Raw genomic sequence first — 25,034 nt, forward strand, 5'->3', positions numbered from 1 at the left:
AAAAAGGACTCCTTTATGTTAAGCCAGACCCGGTGTTTAAGGAGTCACATAAAGGTCTCAGAAATGCTTTTTCTGACTGCCTGAGGACACACTAAGTGGCCATTTCCCAAAATAATGTGCATGATGCTTCCAGAATGAATTAGTTGCCTGACCTGACAGCTATCTGGTCCAACACGACGAACACCAGTTGACTGGTGGGAGAGAGCTTATGTACCTAACATACTCGTGTTCTACAACGTGTGAAACTCTATCATCTTGTGAGATTTCCTCCTCCTACATGTGAGCACCTCAAGCTAAGACCTGTTGCCCAGCCATGCGAGAGACCAGAGCTTCGCCTTTGCACAGCACGCTGGATGCAGACTCAGGGGACCTGACCTGTGCATTACCTCACAACCACATGAATAGAGGCTCGTGCTTTTCTAAAGCTGGAGCTCTATGTGCACAAGGATGCAATTGTCTACATACAGAAATTCATATGTCTCTTCATCTCAAAACGTTACCTTTTTTCTATGTTACTAACTCCCTATGTACATGCGTATCTATCCATCTCTGTCAATGGGTTTCTTGGTCTGTCATTGTGTGTGAAAGGCTGGATACTCAATGGATATATGTAAAAACACATATATTCTCTATTTTCACTAGTCCATACCTCTGGGAGGGTAACACGTTGAGTGAAAGCATATGGCTGATATTTCTGTAAACCTCTAACTTAGGATAACAGCCAATGTAAAAGGTGGAACGTCAAAGAAAACGTGTGTTTTGCTACGTAAGCTGACATCTAGACACAGGCTTCTCGGCTGTTTTTGGAGACCTGGTTATATGAATGGAAGCAGCGTGTGCCCAAATATCTTGAAGTCAAGACACATTTCAGAAGGGAGTTGAAGGCACATGAAGACAAAAGTAGAGGGCTCCACATGCAAGGATCATGGCAATCACTGTCCACCCTACGAACAAGAAAAAGCCTGAAGACACTGAAAAATCAACCACTCTCGGATCCATGGAGAGGGGAGGACACAGGACAAACCGTGGCCCTGAGAAGACAGGAAAGGGAACACAGGGAATCCAGGTTTCCTGGAGCACAGACTCTCTAGCAGAATATACTGTTTCTCCAGCTCACCTGGAACATTCAGCAAGAGACCACATGCTGGGCCATAAAACACACCCCAACACATCTCAAAGAGTAGAAGCAATACAACAGCTGCTCTCAGACCTCTATGAAATTAAACTAGAGCTCAACCACAGCAAGAAATCTTGGGAAATCCCCAAATAGCTGGAAATTTTTTAAAAATGGTCAAAGAGGAAGTTTCACGAGAAGCTTGAAAAGATTTTGAACTAAACGAAATGAAAATATACGTTGACAAAAATGTATGCAAAGGCAGTGCTTGGGAGAATTTATACTACTGAATGTCATCGTGTTGGAAAGTAAGAAAGATTCAAAGTGAATAGGCTTCCTCCTTAGAAAACAAGGCAAAAAAGAGTCATGTCATATAAAGCAAGTAAGAGAAAAAAAATCCTATAATTGCAGATACCAATGAAATGGAACACAAAAAACTCTCAGACAAAATCAACCAAACCAAGACAAAAGCTGGTTCTTTGTAAATATCAGTAAAATGGATAAAGCTCTAGCCTGACTAACCATGAAGAAAGAGGGAAGACACACATTAACAACAGATGAAAGAGGAGACGTCACGTTGAAAGGATTCTAAAGGAATACATGGAAAAAATTCTAGGATTCCTGAAAGGAAAGAGGCCAATTCCTTCAAAGTCACAAAACTACCAAAACCCACTGAAAGGAAATAGATGATCTGAACAGGCAGGTATCAAAAACATTTAACCGATAGTTAATACATTTCCCAGAAAGGAAGAGCCGGCCCCAGATGGTTTGACTGGTGAATCCTATCAAATCTTACAAAGCAAAACACAGTCTTGCTGTGTCATCTAGCCATCTCACTCCTAGGTATTTACCCGGTTGAGTTGAAAAATGTGTCCGCATGAAAACCGGCCCAGGAGTGCTTCTATCGGCTTGATTTACGAACACCAAATCTAGAGGCGACTAAGCTGTCCTACACTAGGTGAACAGAGAAACAACCGGCAATACACCCTTACGATGCAATACGATTTGGTAATAAACATAGCTGAGCTACTGGAGCACATAGCTGGCTCACTCAGTTAAGCATCCAGCTCTTGATTTGGGCTCAGGTCATGATCTCAGGGGCATGATATCCAGCCCCACGTCAGACGGGTTCCCTGCTGAGCATGGAGGCTGCTGAAGATTCTCTCTCCCTCTTCCTCCGCCCCTCCCCACACACTTTCACTCTCTCTCTCTCTCTCTCTCAAACAATAATAAAAAGAAGATTAAAAAAATAATTGAGCAATCAAGTCACAAAAAGACATCGACGAATGTGAACTGTATAGATAAAAGTGAAAGAAGTCAGTCTGGAAAAGCAACATGCTTTACGGTTCCAACTAGATGACATTCTGGAGAAAGGAAAGCTATAGAGATGACAAAAGGTCAACGGTTGTTAAATTTCTAGAGAAAGGGCAAAGGCATGAATAGGTTAAACACAGGATTTTCAAGGCAGTGAAGTTACTCTGTACATGGTGGATACACGACTTTACACATTTGTCAAAACCCATACTCCTGCACAACACAGAGCAGACCTTCCTAGCGATGCTGGCCTTCAATGAGTATTAATATCGCTACGCTGGTTTGTGATTTGTGACATGTGTTCCACACTGATGAAGCTTTTAAGGATTGTGGAAATTGTGCGCCAAGGGATAAGGATGATAGGGAAACTTTTTATATTATCTGCTCAATTATTATCTTAATCTAAACCTATTTGAAGTAATAACGTCTATTCATTAAAAATAATAAAAGATCTATTTTTCCTAATATTTAATAACAGACTAATGTCCATTCCTTAGCTTCACTATACCTACCATGAAATGTGAACAGACTTGAGTTGCAAATGCCATTTGACTACTGTGGTTATAAACTGATGAGTGACCAGCTAAATTAAAATTGTCACATGTGAAACAAAAATAATATGGCTTGGCATTTTTGTCTTAAGTATGGGACACTGAAAACTAGTGTAATGATTCTTCTTCTTCTTTTTTCTTTTAGAGACAAATAGAGAGTGTGAGCAGAGGAGGGGCATAGGGAAAGGGAGAGAGAATCTGAAGCAGGCTCCATACCCAGCATGGAGCCCAACACGGGGCTCAATCTCATGACCCTGACATCATGACCTGGGCCCAAATCAAGAGTTGGACACCACCCAGGTGCCCCTAGAATAATTATTCTTGAATCAACTTAATGAATGAATTTCCACGGTACCTTCGACAGAGTCAGAAGTGGGGTGAACCTTCGGCTTTATTCTCCTGGCCAGCTTCCGGAGACCTAGAGAAAATATGGATGTTTTCTTCACTTTTGTTTTTTGTTTTCTCAGAGACCATGGGAAATGCATGACAACAGAAAGAGCTGTTGACATCTTGCTATCAGAAGGCCATAGGAAAAGGAGTGATAAGTTCATCAGAGTTCAAACTTTTGATCCCATGGTTCATCATTTGCCTAGCAAAGCCACCTGAGTCAGAGAGGGCTTTTGGAAGGTCTTAGGGTTCATATAACCTTCAAATACCCCACAGAGAATGTAAACTGATGCAGTCACTATGAAAACACAATATGGGACTTTATCAAAAAAATTCACAAAAGAACTACCATTACACCCAGCAATCCCACTCTTGGATAAGAAATCCATTTGAATTCAAGTCTAGATTTCAGAGAAATATCTGCCCATGTTCGGCAGCACTATTTACCAAAGCCAAGCTATAGAGACAACTTAATGTTGAGTGGGGGAGCCGGGACAGGAATGGAGTTGGTTCCTTGGAGAGAGAGGTCCCAGAACACCTGACACCTGCCCAGATACCTGAGATCAAGCCCTGCAGCCCTGAACCAGGGCTCCCTCATCTCTTTCTCATATCCTCCAGCCCCGAGTTGTCTGTGGGAGACAGTGGATGCCCTGGGGGAGGTGCCTGAGCCAACAGCAAAGTCCAAATCCTAGCTCACCTTCGCACATCTAGGTTTCAACCCCTGACCCAGAACACAGTGCAGATGCCCCTTGACAAGCCCCTCTGAAGGGCCAGGGGAAGCCCAACTGTGGCCATCCTCCCATAGCATTCACCCTACTAGCTGTCTGACGTGGAGCCTTCCCCGGGACCAGTTGAGCACCCTCAGGGACCAGTGGTCTGCGGGGCTCCCAAGCTGATTCAGAACCCAGGACTTTCCAAACTAATTGTCACATGACAGCTCTACCAAGAATTAGCTTCCCTTCAACTGACCAACCCTGGCTGAGCAGTTCCTGTGAATTAACTGGAAAAATGGCCATCTGGGCTAGTGCTTTGCTGGTTTAATAAATTAAGCCTATGACCTCTAGTATCTCACTGGTATTGATCTAAGTAAGTCTCCAAACTGCCTGGGTTAAGGCCTGGCTAAGAGTGAACCGGGACTGCACTGGCTCTGAATGGGCACCTTCCCTGTTCCTTCCTTCCTCCCCCAGATCCAGTCCTTATAGACTCCTCATCCTTCTCTAAACCCTGCAGTGGCAGGGGACCAAGCCCCACCTCCTTTGAGAGGGACCCCTCAGGGACGCCTGTGTGGCTCAGTGGGTCACGCGTCTGACCTGGCCCAGGTCATGATCTCAGGGTCCTGGGATCGAGCCGGGCCTCTGTTTCTTCACTCAGCTTGGTGCCTGCTTGTCCCTCTTCTCCTCCCCCACCCACATCCCCCTTACTCACCGCTTCTGCTCTCTCATTCTCTCTCAAATAAAATCTTTTTTTAAAAAATCAGGGAATATACAAAGGACACATAGAGAGGGACCCTTCCATACCCACACCCTGGAGAAGCTCCCCCATCACGACTCTCCATAAGGATCACCCAGACCTGCTTTTGCATTTAAATCTATCATCTGCTGTATACTATTTTGCACGTGATAATAAGCAACCTTTTATTGAGAGACTTAGATTCAGATCTAAGCACGACTTTCTGTTGCATTTCATCTCACATCCTTTGTGAGGAAGCTCATCAATTGTTGACGATTTGTCAATAATGAAGTTCTATCATTGAAAACCAAGCACCATTATTCATTTGATGCTGTTTGACTTCTAGTCTTGCTTTGCAAGGCTATGTGTATATAGTCATGAAGCATGGCCTCTCTCCATGCTTGCACTTACTAGCCAACAATGGGAGAGCTCCGGAAGGAGCAAAGGCCCCCACTGGAGCATGGACACTCCCTGGCCTAGCTGGACAAGCGTGTCCAAACAAGGATGATGGACAGCAGGCTGTTACGAGTGTTTGAGTTCTTGTTGGTCACTGTCCCTAAAGTGTGTAGTTCATGGCATTCAAGCATTTTTTTAGGGCTCATGGGGAGAATGTTATCAAATCTACAACACTATGTCCCTGATTCCTTTCTCTGTTTTTAAAATAGGCTCCATGCCCAACATGGGGACTGAACTCACGACCCTGAGATCAAGAGTCAAATGCTCCACTGGCGGAGCCAGCCAGGCACCGCTCAGCATGCTCCCTATTCTTATTCTATTTGTGCCATGCCCTGAAGAGTGACCATGCCATGACACTGATTGGCCAGGCACTGACCAGCTCTGGACAGAAGGTTAATCATGAACTGGTTCTTTGAGTCTTATTTTTCCTTGTCCCAGCAGTGTCCCTAAGGTCACAGGATGTCGGCATGACTAGGGCTTACTCATACTGACAATGCCATCAAACACCATGAAAGGGTCTCCTCCATTCTGACCAGATTGAGGTCAGGTGCTGAGGAGTAGCCCAGTGTTCAAACAGAGTTTGACTGGCTTGTCCTAAATGGTGCCTCCAAACCCTCAGAATCTTTGAACTGAACACAATCATGGCTTCAAATGGACCAGGCTTTCTACGTCCTTTTCAGATGAATGACTATGGCAAGATCTGGACATCTATGGCTCAAGAGCTTCCCTGGGCTATGTGACCACCGAGGTGACCTCATAATGACAAACAGTGTTTGGGATTCCCCTTGGCTCAGGGAATTCCTGACATCCATGCAGATGCTAAAGCTTCTTTGCACAGTAACTACTGATCCCATGACTGAGTCATAAGTGCAGTTCGGTTCAGTAGTTAGAGCACGAGCACTGGACTGCAGGCCTGGGTTCACCTCCTGGCTCTTTTACTTAGAGGAGTTCATGAACCTGGTCACATTCATCTCTGTGCCTCCGTTCCTCCACCTGAGGAACAGGGAGAGGAAACAAATCATCGCATAAGTGTGTGATGAGCATTGAATGAATGAACACCTGTCACGTGGTCAGAAAGGTGAATTAGAGGGTCTAGATCTTGTCTGAGATCTCACAATTTCACAAGTTCCAGAGCTGGATTCAAATCTGGGAGTCTGAGTTCCCAGACCATTGCTCTGTGACACACAGCTGCTTTGCCTAAATACAAGCATTTTACCCCAACATGATTTCCTCTGGACAGAATCAGAGGCAAACAACAACAACAACAACAAAAAGCAAACGAGCAAATCTACTGCTGTCTCCCTGAATCCACTCTCTGGGGCCCTTGTCCACAAATATCCATGACTGTTCTCTAGAATGTTCCAGTTGCCTGTCTTAAGGTCAGCAGATCAAATGAGATGAATCCCAGTGTAAAGGAAGGGAGGGTCACTGTTACAAAGTCTTGTGTTTTCAAACATGTGAAACAATGTCATCTTGCATTATTTATTCCTCACACAAATACAAGTGCCTCCAAACAAACTAGGAGTTCCTGAGACCCTTGTCAACTCATAGAAGAAAAAAAAAAAAAAACATAGCTTAGCTTTTGGGAAGAGATCTGGATGAAAGTTCAGGAGAACTAAGAAACACATTACATCAAAACCACTTTAATGTAGACACGTTCTGTTTTCAAGCTACAATCCTATGTGCAAACGTATGCAATCATCTATATACACATATATACTTATATATATAATGCGTGTGTCTCTGCTCTTGTGTCTACATCACCTATTTTTCTTTGTGCATCACTAATAATCTGTGTACTTGCTTATCGATCACTCATTAACTCGATCCATTAACCAGTTACCCATCTTTCACCATACATTAAAGGCCGGCTATTCATTGCGGCACCGAGGAAAAAAGGTCATGCTATTGTCACCATACTTACGTCTGGGGCACTGAATGGGACGGGTGGTAGCATACCATTGAAATCTCTAGAAAATGTCATTTTGGATAACACCCAAAGTTCTTAGAAATGGAAATGTGTGTCTGGGGGTCATAAATTGAAACGTAGACTCTCATATTCTGAGGATCTCTTTGGGGCAACTATTGATAGGAACGAACCCACATGTCCCCAAAATCCTGAAATCCATATCCCTTTGGGGATGAACGGTACAGGGCAGACATTGTAAGACATTGAGAAAATAATGATAAATGTCCTCCATATCAACCTTTCTGGGTTCACTCTAAATTTCAGAAATGCATAATGTGAATATAGAATTTAGGATGCTTAAAAAAACTTAAACGAACATAGACACTGCCGTATTTCCCCCCCTTGAGAACCTAGGGGTGACAAGTGAGGGGTGCAGGATATCATGGAAGTAGTCCATTGTTCTCCATGGAGGACAAAAACCAAAGCTGCTAGCTCAGTAGAACCACCAACAGTAGAAATCAAGGGATAAAACAAAACTATAAAACATGTGTAGATGAAATTGGGAGAGAGGAAATTTTCAACGATGAGAAAAATAGTTTGAGAAAGAGTGAACTGAGTCCTAGCAAACAGCATTCAGAAGATCATTAGGAACATACCATCACAGCAGGAACCACAGCAGAAACCACAGCAGGAACCACAGCAATTTCCCATTCTGAGTTGGAGCAGCAGAGCAAACACCAATCCCTAGGAATGGGTCAGCTCAAAGAGTCCCAGCTGGAAAGGACAGCAGAGGTGTGGCTCAAGTCACCATGGCGACAGTGTCATCATAGACCTTTCAGAGTCAATGCAGCTGCACAGCGGCCAACTTCTGGTGTCGACAGGGGCCTGTCTTCACAGATAAGGGGGGCATGGGAGAGTAAATGCTTTGTTTCGAAAGTTGAACCCCAGTCTTACACTCTCTCACTCTTTTTTTTTTTTTTTGAAAATAAAAGACATGAGGGGGGATGACCTGCCACCCCCCCAAAAGAGTCACTAGCCAAACTTCAGGGTGAAGAGGGAAAAGAAAAACAGATTGAGAATAAATAGAGGTCCCACTCTTGATTTAAAACACCATCCCCACCCATTCTATCCTCCAGTCACCAGACATGTCTAGAATATAGTTTAAAATGGGTCCCAGGTGAAATGAAGAGCAGTGTTCACAGAAATTCCATTCTTCAAATCATATTTCTCTAAGTATATACTAATGAAATTATGTCATTCTCTCACCGTCTATGCAGACTACCTGCTTTTTCTCTGTGTATAGCTGAGAGGACGTACTTAGTTACCTCTCAACCTTTGTGAATTTCTTGGTCAGTATGTGTATGTAAAGCAGACTCTTTCCTGAATAATGAGGGGGGAAATATCACTGTATTTTCACCACTGCATTTCTGTAATAGTGAACGGGTTGAGGGCAATACATACAACTAGTACTTTTCTAAATGAAGTACTTTAAATACTCCCCAAAATGCAGGGTTCAGTGTGTGTTCTGGCTGATGGATGGGCACTCAATAGACACAGGATTTTGATCTGTTCATGAAAAGTAGCAGTGGAAACGGAAGGAACCAGTTCCAAATATACATAAAGAAGGAAACCTTTTAGAACAAAACCAAGTGCCATGGACTTAACCAAGGAACTATAATACATGGTAAACAAACAAACAAACAAACAAAAAACTGTATGTAGTCGGGGAACCTGGTGAATCCTTGGACTCTGAATTTTGGCTCAGGTCATGATCTCAGATTCGTGAGATCAAGCCCCAGAAGATAATGGCATAAAACAACCCCTTTACTTTGGTAAAGTACTACTTTGGTAAACCTGGTCACAAGGTTAGGAATTCATCCAGGACACAATGCTGACGTTAGAAAATGAAAGGTTTCACATATCCACACCCAGGATGATCCCCACTAGGTAGAACTTGGGGTCCATGAAAAGAGCAGCCCTAGGCCCAGTGCCAATAAATAAACGAGGGCTTTCTAGTTCTCAAATCCACAATCCAGAATCCAAGTTTTGCAGGCAGTTGGAACTTCCTGAGTTAGTGAACAGATTCTTTGCAAATGCCCACATCTATTCTTTGCATGTTCCCCAGATCTACTTCCCAGTAGGGTGGCCAGAGGGCAACCAAGGGGAGTCCATGATGCCAGTTGTGTAGCTGAACCTCTCAGCACCTCTTTCAGATTCTATCTGAACCGAATACCCACTTTGGACACTCCTCAGGGTAGCAGAAATCATGAGGTTGTCATTGGGTGTATCTACATCTGAGGTCATACCCATTGGAGAGAAAAAACAAATTCAGCCACTGGTCAGAATGCAGAGCCTGGACATAGAAGAGGCCCACATATTCCTTTTGCATTTCAGTGGCTTCCCTCTGCTCTTTCCACAGTCAATAAACCTTCCCACAGAAATCTGTCCTGAACATCGAACTCAGGACTCAATTAATGATGCCTATAAGTGAGACCTTGTCTCACAATCATTAAGCAGTGAATCAGTAAAAATGTTGTAAGGAGGGAAATAAGCAAGACCAGACATAGGGGGCAGTATGATTTTTGAAGCCTTTGCTTTTTTTTTGGACTCTGGGGTAGCCACATCCTTTTCCATATCAAAAGGTTAAGACACACATTAGTAGTATCATTTTTCCCCCACAAAGCCAGGAAAAAGGACGAGACTGTGCTACATGTCTTGCGAGGGAAATCAAGAGTCGAGGCAGGTGCTTTCCATAGGAAATAGATTCCACCTGAGGTCTGGCATGGCAGGGAGACCTTCCACAAGGGCACCAGTCAAGAGCCCAAAGGAGGTGGGGAAGCAACGGGAAAGGAAGAGTGTATGAGGCGATCGCTCCTCCAAAGAATAGATGTCTCACAAGAAACCGAGCTGTCCTGATAATGGACTCTGTCGGGTGGCTCACTTGTGTCCAGAGCAGGACTCAACCGTCAGTCTTTATCAGAGACCTACCAGGTCACTCTACTCTGCACTTGGGACTGAGGGGCACAGGCCCATAAAATGCCCAAAGTCAGATAATTCCCACCTTTCGTGGGGAACCAACTGTGATATCACAATCTCTGAGTCGTTAGTGAGGAAGGGGGCAGTGGGGTTGTTTCGGCATCCACGGCTTCACCTAGGGAATAGCTCTCAGCTAGGCTCCACATCTTTGATCTTGGAAACCAACTTCCCCTACTGCCAGTCGAACCTGACTCCATTCTTCCAAGGGACCACAGAGCACAGAGGACCCCCATAGGGGGGGCTTTATGCAGTCAATTGGTGCAGTGGAGGGAGGAGATGTGTTCACGTTTCAAGTACACCCGTGTGCTCTATTTCCTGACACCAACCACAACCAACTCGCCACGTTCTCCAACAATTCAATTCATACTCCACAGATTTCAGGGCTCAGTCCCACAAGTCTGTCCCCACTGCAGAGGCCAGTCACAAATGGGGTGTTCAAGCTACCCACACTTCTGCCCAACCACAAGGTCAGGTACTCCCTCAGACCCCCTCCTTAGGTTTGATAATTTCACTAGAATGACTTACATCCACAAGTGGATGGATAAAGAAGATGGGCTCCATGTATAAAAAGGAATATGACTCAGCCATTCGAAAGGATGAATTCTTACCACTTACATCGACCTGGACAGAACTGGAGTGTATTATACTGAGTGAAACACAGCAGTCAGAGAAAGACAAGTATATGGTTTCACTCATAGGTAGACTCTAAGAAACAGTGCAGAGGATCATAGGGGAATGGAGGGAAAACTGAACTGGAGGTCATCGGAGAGGGAGAAAAACCATGAGAGACATTTAAGTATATGAAACAAACTGAGGGTTGCTGGAGGTGAGGTGGGGGGGATGAGGTAATTGGGTGATGGGCATTAAGGGGGGCGCGTGATGCGATGAGCACTGGGGGTATACGCAAATGATATATTATTGAACACTAGATCTGAAACTAACAATGTACTATATGCTGTCTAATTGAATTTAAATTTTAAAAAAGGAAAAAACAATTATAAATACACTGTAATAAAAGTTATATGAATGAAGGGAAAAAAAAGATCGACTCAGAAGTCAGGAAAGCACTTTACTTACATCGACCAGTTTATTATAAAGAATACAACTCAGGAAACGCCCAATGGAAGAGATGTGTGGAGCAAGGAAGGCCTAAAGGGGGTGGGGAGTGGCGGAGAGCTTCCACGCCTTCTCTGGGGGAAAATCACTTTTCCAGAATATTAATGTGTTCACCAACGTCTTGTTCAAGACTTTTTATAACCCAATCTTCAGCCCCCTCCCCTCACAGATGGCCAGTGGCTGGGGCTGAAATTTCCAATCCTTGACTCCCAGTTTGGTCCTTCTGGTGACCAGCCCCACTGTGATGCCATTTCTGGGCCCCACCCTATGTCAGCTATTTAGCCTAAACTCTGGAGAGGTCTGTTGGAGATTTTATGACTAACAAAAGTCTCTCCTATCCCTCAGGAAACTGCAAGGATTTTAGGAGTCCTGTGCCAGGAACCAGAAATTAATTAATTAATTAATTAATTTATAAATTTTCCACAAAGCACTTCTCCAGAAAGGCTAGGCAGACAGGACATTGGCTTGCCTCTTCAAACTACTTCATGGTGGCTTCCCAGAGGGAGATCACCTGGACAGTTGAATGGCAGGATCATCTGTGATTTAAATGCTATTGTTTCCTGAAATCCTTTCATCCTTAAAGTGGAAATACCTAATGGGTCCTAAGTAAATGTCCTTTCTAGTGCTAACGAATGAACACACAAAATCAAGGGCACATGGTCCAAACCGAGAGAGATCTGAAATGCCGATTGGAAACCAAGTCTAGAATCCTCACTGGGCTTTGAGCTGAGACGGGAGAAGGATCGGAACTTAGGCGGATCCGCAGCTCTGCCTGCAGGTCCTGCCTGGCCCAGATACTAACCCAGAGCAGGGTTGAGTTCAAGGTGTCCTGACAGGGCAGAATTCTCCACCTTCTAGATCAGGGCTCTCTGATAAAAACCTAATGCAAGACACAGACATGGTTTCATGTTTTCTAATAAGCACACTGGAAACAAGAGAAATGAAAATGGTGAAGTAAATGTAAATGATGTTTTGGGTTTGGTTTTGTTTTTTAAGGAGGCTCCTGCCCAGTGTGGAGCCCAAGGCAGAGATTGAACACACAACCATCAAGACCTGAGCTGAGATCAAGAGATGGCATTTTAACCAACTGAGCCACCCAGGCACACTAAACAATGTATTTTTAATTCACTATCCCCCAAATGTTCACATTTCCACATGTGACACAAGAAAGGTGGCCACATTTCAAGGGCTCAAGAGCCACTCCGAGCTGGTGCTACCATATTGGACAGGGCAGACAGAGATCGTTTACTCATGGAATCCTATCGGCCAGTGCTGTTCAGGCTCCCTCAGGCTATACTGCACTTTGATTTATGAACATCCTGAAATAATCCACTTCTTCAGACTGAGTACTGAGACTCACATCTGTGCCAGGGATTCTCAAACCCAGAGTCAATGTGGGACAAAATTACATACATGTTGCCAGGCATGGGTGGTAGTGGCTCAGTAACGGTTTAATCAACCTCATCTAAACTCTCCATCTTGCTCTCTCCTCAGCCACCCTCTGGAGAATGTGAGAAACCCATGAATGGAATGAATGATTATCAATCATTTTAATGAATGAAAATAAATTAATGTAGGGCTCCTCTCTACTCGCCTTGACTCCTGTTCTCCAGGCATTTACACGGTGATGAGGCTTCCATTGGCGTTCTCGCTCTCCCTGTATTTACATTCCGTCAATGTCTCTTCGGTCTGAGATTATTTTTACTTCATTAAGGGGTACATAATAGAATATTATACCCAGAGGGTGTATCTTCCCAGTTCTCTGGACACATTCTATTGGCTTCCAGTGGTCCCCAAGCAGGGAGTGCTTTGGCCCCCAGGGAACACTCGGCAATGTCTGGGTACATTCAAGGTTCCCAACTGTGGGGCGGGTGCTACTGGCATTTGGTGGGTAGAGGCCAGGGATGCTGCTCCACATGCTACCAGGCTCCCTGCAGCTCCCACAAGAGTTCCCTTGCCCCAAATGTCAACAGAGCCAAGGTTGAGAAGCCCTGTCTTAAGCCATGTCTGCTAACCCTCTTTAAGAAAAATGGGGGTTCCTAAGGGAGCCCCGCATTGGGCTCTGCATTCAACATGGAATCTGCTTGAGATTCTCCCTCTCCCTCTCCCTCTGCTCCTCCAACTCACGCTGTCTCTCTCTCTCTAAAATATACAAATAAATCATTTTAAAAAAATAATGAAAAATGGGGATTCCTCCTGATCTCTTTTAACCCAATATTAAATGGTCTATATCTATCTCTATGGAATTAGTCACAGACCCCACTGATGTAAAAAGGAATACACCTATTCTTATATTTCAATTTTTTTCAAAGTAGCAAAAGTGTTTTGGGAAGTGTTCTCTCAAAGCTCACTCTCTGGACCCAGTCATTTCTCCCCAACTGTTTTTCTCCATGATTGCAAATATGTATTTTCAAACATTGTTAGACAAACTGGAACGGGCCCCAGACCACCTGAAATTGGACAACAGCCTTTCCTTTTTGAAAATTTTGCAAGAGAGCATAATAGAAACGAGACATCTAAAGTTGCAGTAAATCATATCGTGTCTTTTATCCAAACTAAAATTCATATTCACAGAACAATTATTACTGATCAGCCATTTCACACCATTTTTCACCCCTTGTTAATGCTAATAAAGTGTATGACTTTTGAATCTGTGGTGGCTGACCAAAGTGTGACCCCACAGCATGTATAGCCTGTTAGAAGGCTGTGTGCCTCACAGTCAAATCCAACCACCATTTCTAAATATTGCAACTCATAAGTTTCATATTTGCTTTCTTTTGTTCACCACAAATTTGGATACATTTGAAAATGTCCAAGAATAATGAGAATTGTAGACTTTACTTCTGAGATGGGAAATTACAAATAATTTTCATAACATCTTCATATTTCCCTTTTTTTTTAAGATTTTATTTATTTATTTGACAGAGATAAAGACAGCCAGGGAGAGAGGGAACACAAGCAGGGGGAGTGGGAGAGGAGAAAGCACGCTCATAGCGCAGGAGCCTGATGTGGGGCTCGATCCCAAAACACCCTGAGCCGAAGGCAGACGCTTAACCGCTGTGTCACCCAGGGACCCCCATATTTCCCTTCTTGACATCGTACCACAACTTAGGTAAATGGCCTTTGGTTTATTCTTTGCATAATGTCCAATTAAGTTTTCTCCCTTCAATTATGTTATATTGTTTTACAGTACTCCTAGATAAGCAGGAAAGTGTAGGGAGCATGAAAATCAAGAGATAATATAAGGGAAATCAGATTGATTTCAAGTTATAAAATTAAATTCTACATCAATCCAGTAATAACTATTTGTTGTCTACTTTTTGCTGGATATTCCTTGTAGTTGATATCCAAAATCAAGACCACAGACCCAGCTATTAAATTTGTCTCATTCAAAAAGAATTAAGACCACACCCATCCAAAAAGAAAAGAATAGTAACCAACTCTATTAGAAATGTTTATAAGTTGGGTACCTGGGTGCTTCAGTCAGATGGGCATTGGATTCTTGGTTTCAGCTCAGGTCATGATCTCAGGGTCCTGGATTCCAGCCCTGTGTCAGTTCCACACTCAGGAAGGAGTATGTTCCTCTCTCTCTCTGCTCCTCTCCCTGTTTGTGAGTGCTCTCACTCTAAAATAAATAAATAAAATCTTTTTAAAAAGAGAGAAGGGAGAAAGAAGAAGCAGCAGCATTTATAAGTTGTTCTGGGAGAGCAACATAAAGAAATGACTTGTCTTGGGACAAAAGGAAAGGTTCCTACAGGTAGAAATAATTGAGGGGAGACTGGATTTAGCCGAGTTTTGCCATGTCATTAAGGTTTAATGCGGTGCCTGGATAGCTTAGTCACTTCAATGTCTGACTCTCGATTTTGACTCGGGTCATGATCTCAGGGTGGTGCAGTCATTAAGTGTCTGCCTTCGGCTCAGGGTGTGATCCCAGAGGTCTGGGATCGAGCCCCCTATCAGGATCCTCCCCTGGGAGCCTGCTTCTTCCTCTCCCACTCCCCCTGCTTGTGTTCCCTCTCTCTCTCTGGCTGTCTCTTTCTCTGTCAAATAAATAAATAAAATCTTTAAAATAAAACAAAATAAAAAAAGATTCTCTCTCTCCCTCTTCCTCTGCCGCTCTCCTCCTTATAAAAAGGATAATGGTTTCCAGAAAGAAGGCAGGCTGAACATTTACCTATGAGTTTAAACTGCTCTAATTTTTAGTAGTCTTGTGAGGAGCAGGTGGTGAAGATACCCCTCATTATCAAGAAACAGAAATGTTTACTAAACTGAGCAGTTGTGGAATCAGATGGGTCCTTGCCCTCTGCTGGGCATTTCAGATAGTAGAATGGAGGAGGGGGTAAGCCTGGGTGGGGACAGGGAAGAGGGAAGAGCTGGCATAGTTTCAGACGCAGCACCACCTAGCGGCCAGCTGTGTTTGTGACCACTGGACTCACCAAAATTTCAGGTGTCACTCAAGCCCGAAAATCCACCAGGGCTTTCTCTATTTGAAGAGAAAAACACAAAATAAGTGAGGCACAACAACAAAAACCCCTCAAATTTCTCTGAGGGTTCGCCAAAAAGGATATTTAAAATATGTATAATTTATGAACTGTTGTTATGACCTTCCCATATTATGAATCTCACATAGATTTGGCTTCATGGTTTTGATACACCTGTATTTTTATATTTCACTGTGCAATAAAACATGGTAGCAATAAGAGATTTCTTTTTTTAGTCACTGTGTGGCAATAAAATCAACGTGAAGAATCCATCTCAGAGGATGGGAATGAAGCAGAGCCAAATGCCATCCCCCTTGCTTGGTTCTCCATGATTCCTTAGCAAATAGGTTGTGTAGCCATCAGTCTGGACCTGCATGTTCTAAATAGCTGAGCTAAAGTGAAAGAGAATTTGTACCGATATTAGTGACGGGTGACTATTAATTAGTAAAGCTGAAGGCTTTAATCTTAAGAAAATATGAGTCGAGTTGAAATTGGAATTTTACCTTCCATGGTGTGGATTAATGATGAAGCATGAATTTTTACAACTATATATATGGAGTAATATATATGGAGTAATGTTGATGAAGTTAAATACATGACTGATTTTGTCCCGAAGACAAGAAAAAAATTATACTTATTGGCCACAGGCAATTCTTGAGATTTGTAAATACTCAAATTCAAATTTTCTGAACGTGTAGCTCCCTTTGAAATTTTGGTCAATGCTGAATAAAATCATTTGTGGCACAAGCTTTCTGTCATCAGCAAATCGTTTTTCTCCTAGAATTAAATTAAAATGAATCAGATTCAAGAGGTGAATGCTGGTATGGTAGGTGGGAAGAGAACACATTCACAGAAAGTGCCCCTTGTGGATCATTCTTGTTCCAGAACCGAGTCACCTTTTGAGGGAGTGGGAAACCCGAGAAGAATCTCACAGAGGACACACCCAATCTTGTGCAATTTTGTTTCTAACTTCTCAGGGTTCCACAAAAGGCAAATATGAGAGAGCAAAGTCTGGGGAATGAAGTATTTTACTAATACAGCAAGTGTTTCTGAGCCCAACTCAATCCCAACACAGCATGTGCACCTAGAGACACTGGGGGCACTTGGGCTCTCTGCTCCCGGAGCTGTGGGCAGGACTAGATTTTCAATACCCACGCTGGAGAGATGACCAAGTCTTCCTTTTCCTTAACCAGATCATAGCTTGGACTGTCCCACAAGATGCTGAACTGAGCTCCCCATTGACTGTTTCCACCCCTCAGCTGCTGCTCCGGGTCTGAGTGGCGGCCAGGTGGGACCAGCTCCCCGAGCTGGAGGCTCTCTCAGCCGAGCCTGGCAGCGTCTGGCAGACGTCTAATGTGACCCACCTGCATCAATCATAACTTTTCTAGTAGCCACATTACACACAGTAAAAGGAGAAAAGTTAAAAGAATTGTAATTGGAAAAATGGTATCACACCAACATGCATTTACGTCAATGAGACAGTGTTTAAAAATCTCAATAAAATAATTTAAGTTCTCTTTCTTATTCTGGTTTCGGCATCCAGTGTGCATTTTACACTCAGAGCACATCTCAATTCAGGTGAGCTGAATTCCAGGTGCTTGAAGGCCACGGGTAGTTGGTGGCTACGATATCGGACACCCCAGATCTGGTTCATTTCACCAGCTCAGGTCAAAGCTGAATGACCAATTGCACCATTTACCCTAAATAGCATCTCAGATATCAGAAGTTCCGGGCCAAGAGTCATTTATTTATATTTATATTCATATTCATATTTGTATTATGCTATAGGCCATATTCTTGTAGAGGGATGAGAAATACTAGGTACATGACAGGTTTATGCAAGCAAAGAGGATAAAACCTCAAGCCCTCATGGTCATTTGGGTCATTAAGAAACTCCAGTATACTTATTATTCCCGAGAGTGGGTCTGGCCAAACATTTTAAAGAATGAAGCAAATGTCTCATCTGCCCAGGTTATCCAGAAAAAGCTATGTACCTAAACTGTGCTTATATCCGCGGTCGCTAGTGCATCAATTCATGGCCGAAGGAGCACCATGGGAAAGGTTTGTCGTGTCCCTTCTGCTCTGTGGTCACTCAGAAGAATGAGGTCAAGACACAGGGTCAGTTGGGGGAGCTGGTGTCCAAGATCAGGGATCTGGAGTCCTGGGTTCTGGGACGCACGTCCAGGGACAAGAAGAAGGAATTGGGCCCTGCTAAGTGAGCTGCTGAAACACAGAGTCCAACCCAACTTTCCAGTCCAGAAACTATCCTGTGGGCAAGGAAGCTTCACCACGGTCCCAGGGGAAGGCAGGGAAGCTCCTCTCTATGCAAAGCTCCCACTGGGGAAGTTAACGTACTTAACTCCAGGTGAGAAAGGCCAAGTCCCGCCCTCTGGGTCTGTGAGGAGAGGGAGTCTGATGACAGAGGCTGAGAGTGGGGACCCTGCCCCCACCTCACCTGCAGTACGACCCATCCTGACACCGGCACCTGCACAATGGACAGAGACCTGAAACTGCCCTCTTTTCCTTGCTCACATTCCTTCTTCTTCCTCACTCATCATCAAACCCTGCCTGTGACTTTCAGGTAAAAGCCAATCAGTACACCTCATGTTAGCATCATTACTCTTATGCCTTTATATATTCCCACAAGAAGAGGGGACAGAAGACACTGCTTTTTCAACTATAATACAAGTTGTATTTGTTTTATTTTTTACAAAAGTGGAAAGTGAAATGTATGCAATTTTAATCCTAACTGCTTAACATATTCTGAATTCGCACTGCATGGAATTTCCTTCCCATCTGAGTGCTTTGTTTGGTTCTCATGTACACGAGTCATCTCCAGAGCCTGAGAAACGCTGCCGCGAGGTGACCCAAGCCCTCCACACATCTCCACAGAGGCAAGAAAGGAAACTAACTTGTTCAAATTCCTCTCCTCTGTCAGGGGAGTGACAGGGGCTCTACAGCAGGTGCGGCCCCACCAACACTCGTGCCTGCCAGCGTTTGCCCCCAGAGCCAAGCCCTGGAAGGACTGGGGAGGCCCCGTGCAGGCCTGAGGGGAGGACCCAGGGAGGGCCATGACCACAAGGTGGGAAGCAGGCCCATCGCTGTGTAGCTGGAGCAGCAGGTTTGACAGGAGCAGGGTCTCTGGCTCTGGTGCTCAGAGCCTCTGTCCTGGGCCTGGCCAGTCCCAGGAGCTCAGTGGGACCGTGAGAGCCATTGTATGCAGCCTACCCAGCAGCCTTCACACAGACCTCTAGAATTCCTGCCAGCCAGGGAGGGTCTCCGGGCCACTGCATCCGGGCCTCTCTCCCATGGAGCCAAGTGCAGGTTTTATTCTAATCCCAGGACCGGGGATGTGGGTGAGGAGAGGAGGAGAGAGATGTGCTCCAGGGCTTGCCACCCACCTCACTTCTGCAGCAGGACCTGGGAGCAGTGTGGGAGCCCCACAGGGAACATTCTCTGTGCCGCCCTCCCTGGCAGCACCCTTTCCCCCAGGGCAGACCTGAGGGTGGCCCCTGCAGGGGCTGGTCCGAGACCGAAAGGTGCAGAGGGAGATGGTCCCCGGGGCCTCCCGCACCTGGCTCGCAGGGAAGCACTCTGTCTCCAGCTCAAGTGTGCAGGACAGACTGTATCCCACCAGACCGCCTCTGGCAGGGGTCATACCACACCCAACCCGGTAACTCCCCTGCTCAGTTCCCAACACACGAGATTCAAACATGAACCAGGTTTGCTGCTTGGCAGACTCAGAGCAGGAAGGAGCAGGTCTCAGGGAAAGATCATCTTAAATAGCAGAGCACACCTGAAACCCATCCACATAATATCTCCTACTCTTTTGTCATCGATATATGAAGAAAACAAGACAAACATCACACATATTTACTTCTCTCTGATTTCACAACCCTAGTCTCCCACCTCAGTCTGCAAAGTAGCCGGTAAGCCAGACTGCTCCTGGAAACCTCCTCCCTAGATTCCTACCTGAATGTAGCTCCCTTCGGGAGGAGGGGGCAGCAAGCAGAGAGAAGAGTTGAAATGGGAGAGCACGGCAGGGGAGAGGGAGGGAAGAAGGAGAGATGAAGGGAAGGAAGGTCAACCACCAGTTTTGATTTTGTGGTTCCTAGTGTGGATGACACAGAGGCGGTCTGTCAGGCCTTCTCACTTTCCAGAAAGTGAATGGAGACTGGATTGTTTGCCAGAGCTCGCTGACATTATGGTGACCACATTAACTCCAGGTAGGTGTAATCTGAGCGCTGAGCACGGGCCAGGCTCTTTTCACAAATAAGCTCCTTAACCCCCCACAGGCCCTGTGATCTAAGCTCCCATCCTACCCACAAGGAAACTGGGTCTCAGAGAGATGAAGTGACCTGCCCAGAGCTGCACAGCACATAACTGGACAGGCTGTAATTCAAACCCAAGTTCCCAGATTCCAAATGCCAGAGACTTGACTGCCACACTGTCCCACTCTCCAAGGAAATTGCTATTTATTGAGCTCCTACTATATGCTGGGCACTGTGTGAGGCATGAGGGATACAGGGATGAATAAGACAGAGCCATTCTATGGGCAGCTTGTCATGTGTTGTATGCACTGGGAACCTCGAGGATACAGCCAACTTGTTCCCAGCATCTAATATGGAGCGTGGCCCACAGCGGGGTCTCAGTTGATCTTGGCTGAAGAAATGCACCCACATGTGCCCTTGGTTGCTTTCACTGATGGAATCGCATGACTGCTGCCCATTTTAAAGCCAGCAAAATGGCACGACCAGACTAAAAACCAGAGCTCTGGTGCGCTCACTGGAACCAGACTGAGACCGGGAGCTCCGGAAGAGCGCAGGGGCGGCTGGCGATGTTAGAAACACAAAGGACAGGGACGTGCGGGCCCTGGAAGTGAGGGCTGGGACACCGGGTGTGGGGTACACATCCCAGGACGCTGCAGGGTTGAGCAGCACCAACAAAATCAGAGTTAAAGTGGCCAGAACATCAGTGGAGAACGGCCCGTGATCCCCTCTGTTCTGAGACAGAGGCTGAGACTCAGCCACTGCTGCTCTGACTCTCAGAAAATACACAGCAAACCGTCAGAGAAAGCCGCCAGAGAACAAAAGCCGGGAAATACCGGCTCACAGTGTGCCCATCCCCCTCCCCCCTCGCAGGCGACAGGGAGACGCTACCCAAACAGGGTTGTCTGAGTATCGGTGTGGCAGGCCCCTCCCCCAGAAGGCAGGCTGAAAAATCAAGAAGTCCACATCCCTAAGATCCCTATAAAACAAGGACGCACGGCCTGGGTCCCGGTCAATAATTTGGGCTCTGGACAACCCCGCAACCTCTCCTTATCAGAATGACAAGAAAGAGAAATCCCCCCCAGCAAAAAAAGGACAATGAGTCTGTGGCCTCTGCCGCAGAACTAATGGATATGGATATAACCAAATTATCAGAAATGGAGTTCAGAGTAACAGTGGTCAAGGTGATGTGTAGACTTGAAAAAAGTATTAACGAAAATGTTAATGAGAATATAGAATCTCTAAGGGCGGAAATGAGAGCGAATCTGGCAGAAATTAAAAATTCTATGAGTCAAATGCAGTCAAAACTAGAGGCTCTGAAAGCCAGAGTGAATGAGGCAGAAGAATGTATCAGCGAATTGGAGGATGGGTTAGTAGAAGAGAAAGCTAGAATAGAATCTGGACTCAAAATGTCCATGCTCAGGGAATGTAGGTTACGGGAGATTACTGACTCAATGAAATGTTCCAATGTCAGAATCATTGGCATGCCCAAAGGGGTGGAGAAAAACAGAGGTTTAGAAGAGATATTTGAACAAATTGTAGCTGAAAACTTCCCTAATATAGCAAGGGAAACAAACATTCATTTCCAAGAGGCAGAGAGGACCCCTCCCAAGCTCAACCATGAAAAATCTACACCACGTCACATCATAGTGCATTTCGCAAATCTTAGATCCAAGGATATAGTATTGAAAGTGGCCAGGGCAAAGAAATTTCTCACGTACCAAGGCAAAGGTATCAGAATTATGTCAGACCTGTCTACACAGACCTGGAATGAGAGAAAGGGTTGCGGGGGGGGGGGCATTTTTAAAGCTCTTTCAGAGAAAAACATGCATCGAAGGATCCTTTATCCAGCAAGGCTGTCATTCAGAATTGATGGAGAGATAAAGACCTTCCAGAATTGCCAGTCATTGACTAATTTCATAACCACGAAACCAGCCCTACAGGAGATATTAAGGGGGATTCTATAAAAGTAAAAAGGCCCCAAGAGTGATACAGAACAGAAAGTCACAATCTATAGAAACAAAGACTTTACTGGCAACATGGCATCATTAAAATCATATCTCTCAATAATCAGTCTCAATGTAAATGGCCTAAATGCTCCCATAAAACACCACAGGGTTGCAGATTGGATAAAAAGACATGAACCATCCATTTGCTGTCTACAAGAGGCTCATTTTGAACCTAAAGAAAAATTCAGACTGAAAGTAAAGGGATGGAATACCATCTTTCACACCAATGGACCTCAAAAGAAAGCTGGGGTAGCAATTCTCATATCAGACAGAATGGATTTTAAACTAAAGACTATAGTTAGAGACACAGAAGGGCACTATATTATTCTTAAAGGATGTATCCAACAAGTGGATATGACAATTATAAATATATATGCCACCAATAGGGGGGCAGCAAGATACACAAGCCAACTCTTAACCACAATAAAGAGGCATAGAGATAAAAATATGCTAATAGTAGGGGACTCAACACTCCATTATCAGCAATAGATAGATCACCTAAGCAAGAAATCAGCAAAGAAACAAGAGTTTTGAATGCCATACCCGATGAGTTGGACCTCATAGATATATATAGAACACTACACCCCAGAACCAAAGAATACTCATTCTATTCTAATGCCCATGGAACATTCTCAAGAATAGACCATGTTCTTGGTCACAAAACAGGTCTCAACTGATACCAAAAGACTGAAATTATTCCCTGCATATTCTCAGACCACAACGCTCTGAAATTGGAACTCAACCACAAGGAAAAATTTGGAAGAAACTCAAACACTTGGAGACTAAGAACCATCCTGCTCAGGAATGATTCGATAAACCAGGAAATCAAAAATCAATTTAAACAATTTATGAAGACCAATGAGAATGAAAACACAATGGTCCAAAACCTATGGGATACTGAAAAGGCAGTCCTAAGGGGGAAATACATAGCCATCCAAGCCTCACTCAAAAGAATAGAAAAATCTAAAATGCAGTTTTTATATTCTCACCTCAAGAAGCTGCAGGAGCAACAGAGGGACAGGCTTAATCCACGCCTGAGGAAGCAGTTGACCAAGATTAGAGCAGAAATCAATGAATTAGAAACCAGGAGTACAGTAGAGCAGATCAACAGAACTAGAAGCTGGTTCTTTGAGAGAATTAATAAAATTGACATACCACTGGTAAGACTTATCCAAATGAATAAAGGACCCAAATTCATAAAATTATGAATGAAAAAGGAGAGGTCACAACCAACACCAATGAAATTGAAGGATTATTAGAAACTTTTATCAACAGCTTTATGCCAATAAATTAAGCAATCTGGATGAGATGGAGGCCTTCCTGGAAACCTATAAACTACCAAGACTGAAACAGGAAGAAATTGATTTTTTAAACAGGCCAATTAATTATGAAGAGATTGAGTCAGTGATAAACAACCTTCCAAAAAACAAAACTCCAGGCCCAGATAGTTTTCCTGGGGAATTCTACCAAACATTCAAAGAAGAAATAATACCTATTCTCCTAAAGCTATTTCAAAAAATAGAAACAGAAGGAAAGCTACCAAACTCATTTTATGAGGCCAATATTACCTTGATCCCCAAACCAGGCAAAAACCCCATCAAAAAGGAGAATTACAGACCGATTTCCCTAATGAATATGGACGCCAAAATCCTCAACAAGATCCTGGCTAATAGAATCCAACAGTACATTAAAAGGATTATCCATCATGACCAAGTGGGATTCATCCCTAGGATGAAAGGGTGGTCCAACATTCACAAATCAATCAGTGTCATAGATTTTATCCAGAAGGAAAAATTCAAAAATCATATGATTCTCTCAATAGATGCAGAAAAAGCATTTGACAAAACACAGCATCCTTTCCTGATTAAAACCCTTCAGAGTGCAGGGAAAGAGGGTACATTCCTCAATCTCATAAAAACCATCTATGAAAAGCCTACAGCAAATATCATTCTCAATGGGGAAGAGCTGGAAGCCTTTCCCTTAAGATCAGGAACACGACAAGGATGCCCACTCTCGCCACTATTATTCAACATAGTACTAGAAGTCCTTGCAACAGCAATCAGACCACAAAAAGGGATCAAATGTATTCAAATCGGCAAAGAAGAAGTCAAAATGTCTCTCTTCGCAGATGACATGATACTCTATATGGAAAACCCAAAAGAATCCACTCCCAAACTATTAGAAGTTATAGAGCAATTCAGTAATGTGGCGGGATACAAAATCAATGCTCAGAAATCAGTTTCATTTCTATACACAAATAATGAGACCGGAGAAAGAGAAATTAGGGGATCCATCCCATTTACAATAGCACCAAAAACCATACGTTAACTTGGAATTTACTTAACCAGAGACATAAAGGATCTATATTCTAGAATCTATAAATCACTCTTGAAAGACATTGAAGAAGACACAAAAAGATGGAAAAGTATTCCATGCTCATGGATCGGAAGAATTAGCATAGTTAAAATGTCCATGCTACCCAGAGCAATCTACAATTTCAATGTTATCCCGATCAAAATACCGATGACATTTTTTGAAGAACTGGAACAAATAGTCCTTAAATTTGTATGGAAGCAGAAAAGGCCCCGAATCGCCAAGGAACTGTTGAAAAGGAAAAACAAAGCTGGGGGCATCACAATGCCAGATTTCGAGCTCTACTACAAAGTTGTGATCACAAAGACAGCATGGTACTGGCACAAAATCAGACACATAGACCAATGGAATAGAAGAGAGAGCCCAGAAATGGACCCTCGGCTCTTTGGGCAACTAATCTTTGATAAAGCAGGAAAAAAACATCCGGTGGAGAAAAAACAGTCTCTTCAATAAATGGTGCTGGGAAAATTGGACAGCTACATGCAAAAGAATGAAACTTGACCACTCTCTCACACCATGCACAAAGATAAACTCCAAATAGATGAAAGACCTCGATGTGAGACAGGAATCC

General features: G+C 44.1%; 1 protein-coding gene across 1 annotated transcript in view; it reads right to left on the reverse strand.

Moving 5' to 3' along the window:
- LOC125282191 (uncharacterized) overlaps positions 1 to 25,034 on the reverse strand; it is an 89,954-nt gene that overhangs the window by 12,687 nt on the left and 52,233 nt on the right. Inside the window, exon 5 of the mRNA XM_057306416.1 lies at positions 3,335 to 3,397. Within this exon, the coding sequence (XP_057162399.1) occupies positions 3,335 to 3,397 (63 nt within the window). The remainder of the gene's footprint in view (positions 1 to 3,334; positions 3,398 to 25,034) is intronic.

Source organism: Ursus arctos, unplaced genomic scaffold (genome assembly GCF_023065955.2).
Source record: "Ursus arctos isolate Adak ecotype North America unplaced genomic scaffold, UrsArc2.0 scaffold_37, whole genome shotgun sequence".
In the NCBI taxonomy this organism is placed as follows: Eukaryota; Metazoa; Chordata; class Mammalia; order Carnivora; family Ursidae; genus Ursus; species Ursus arctos.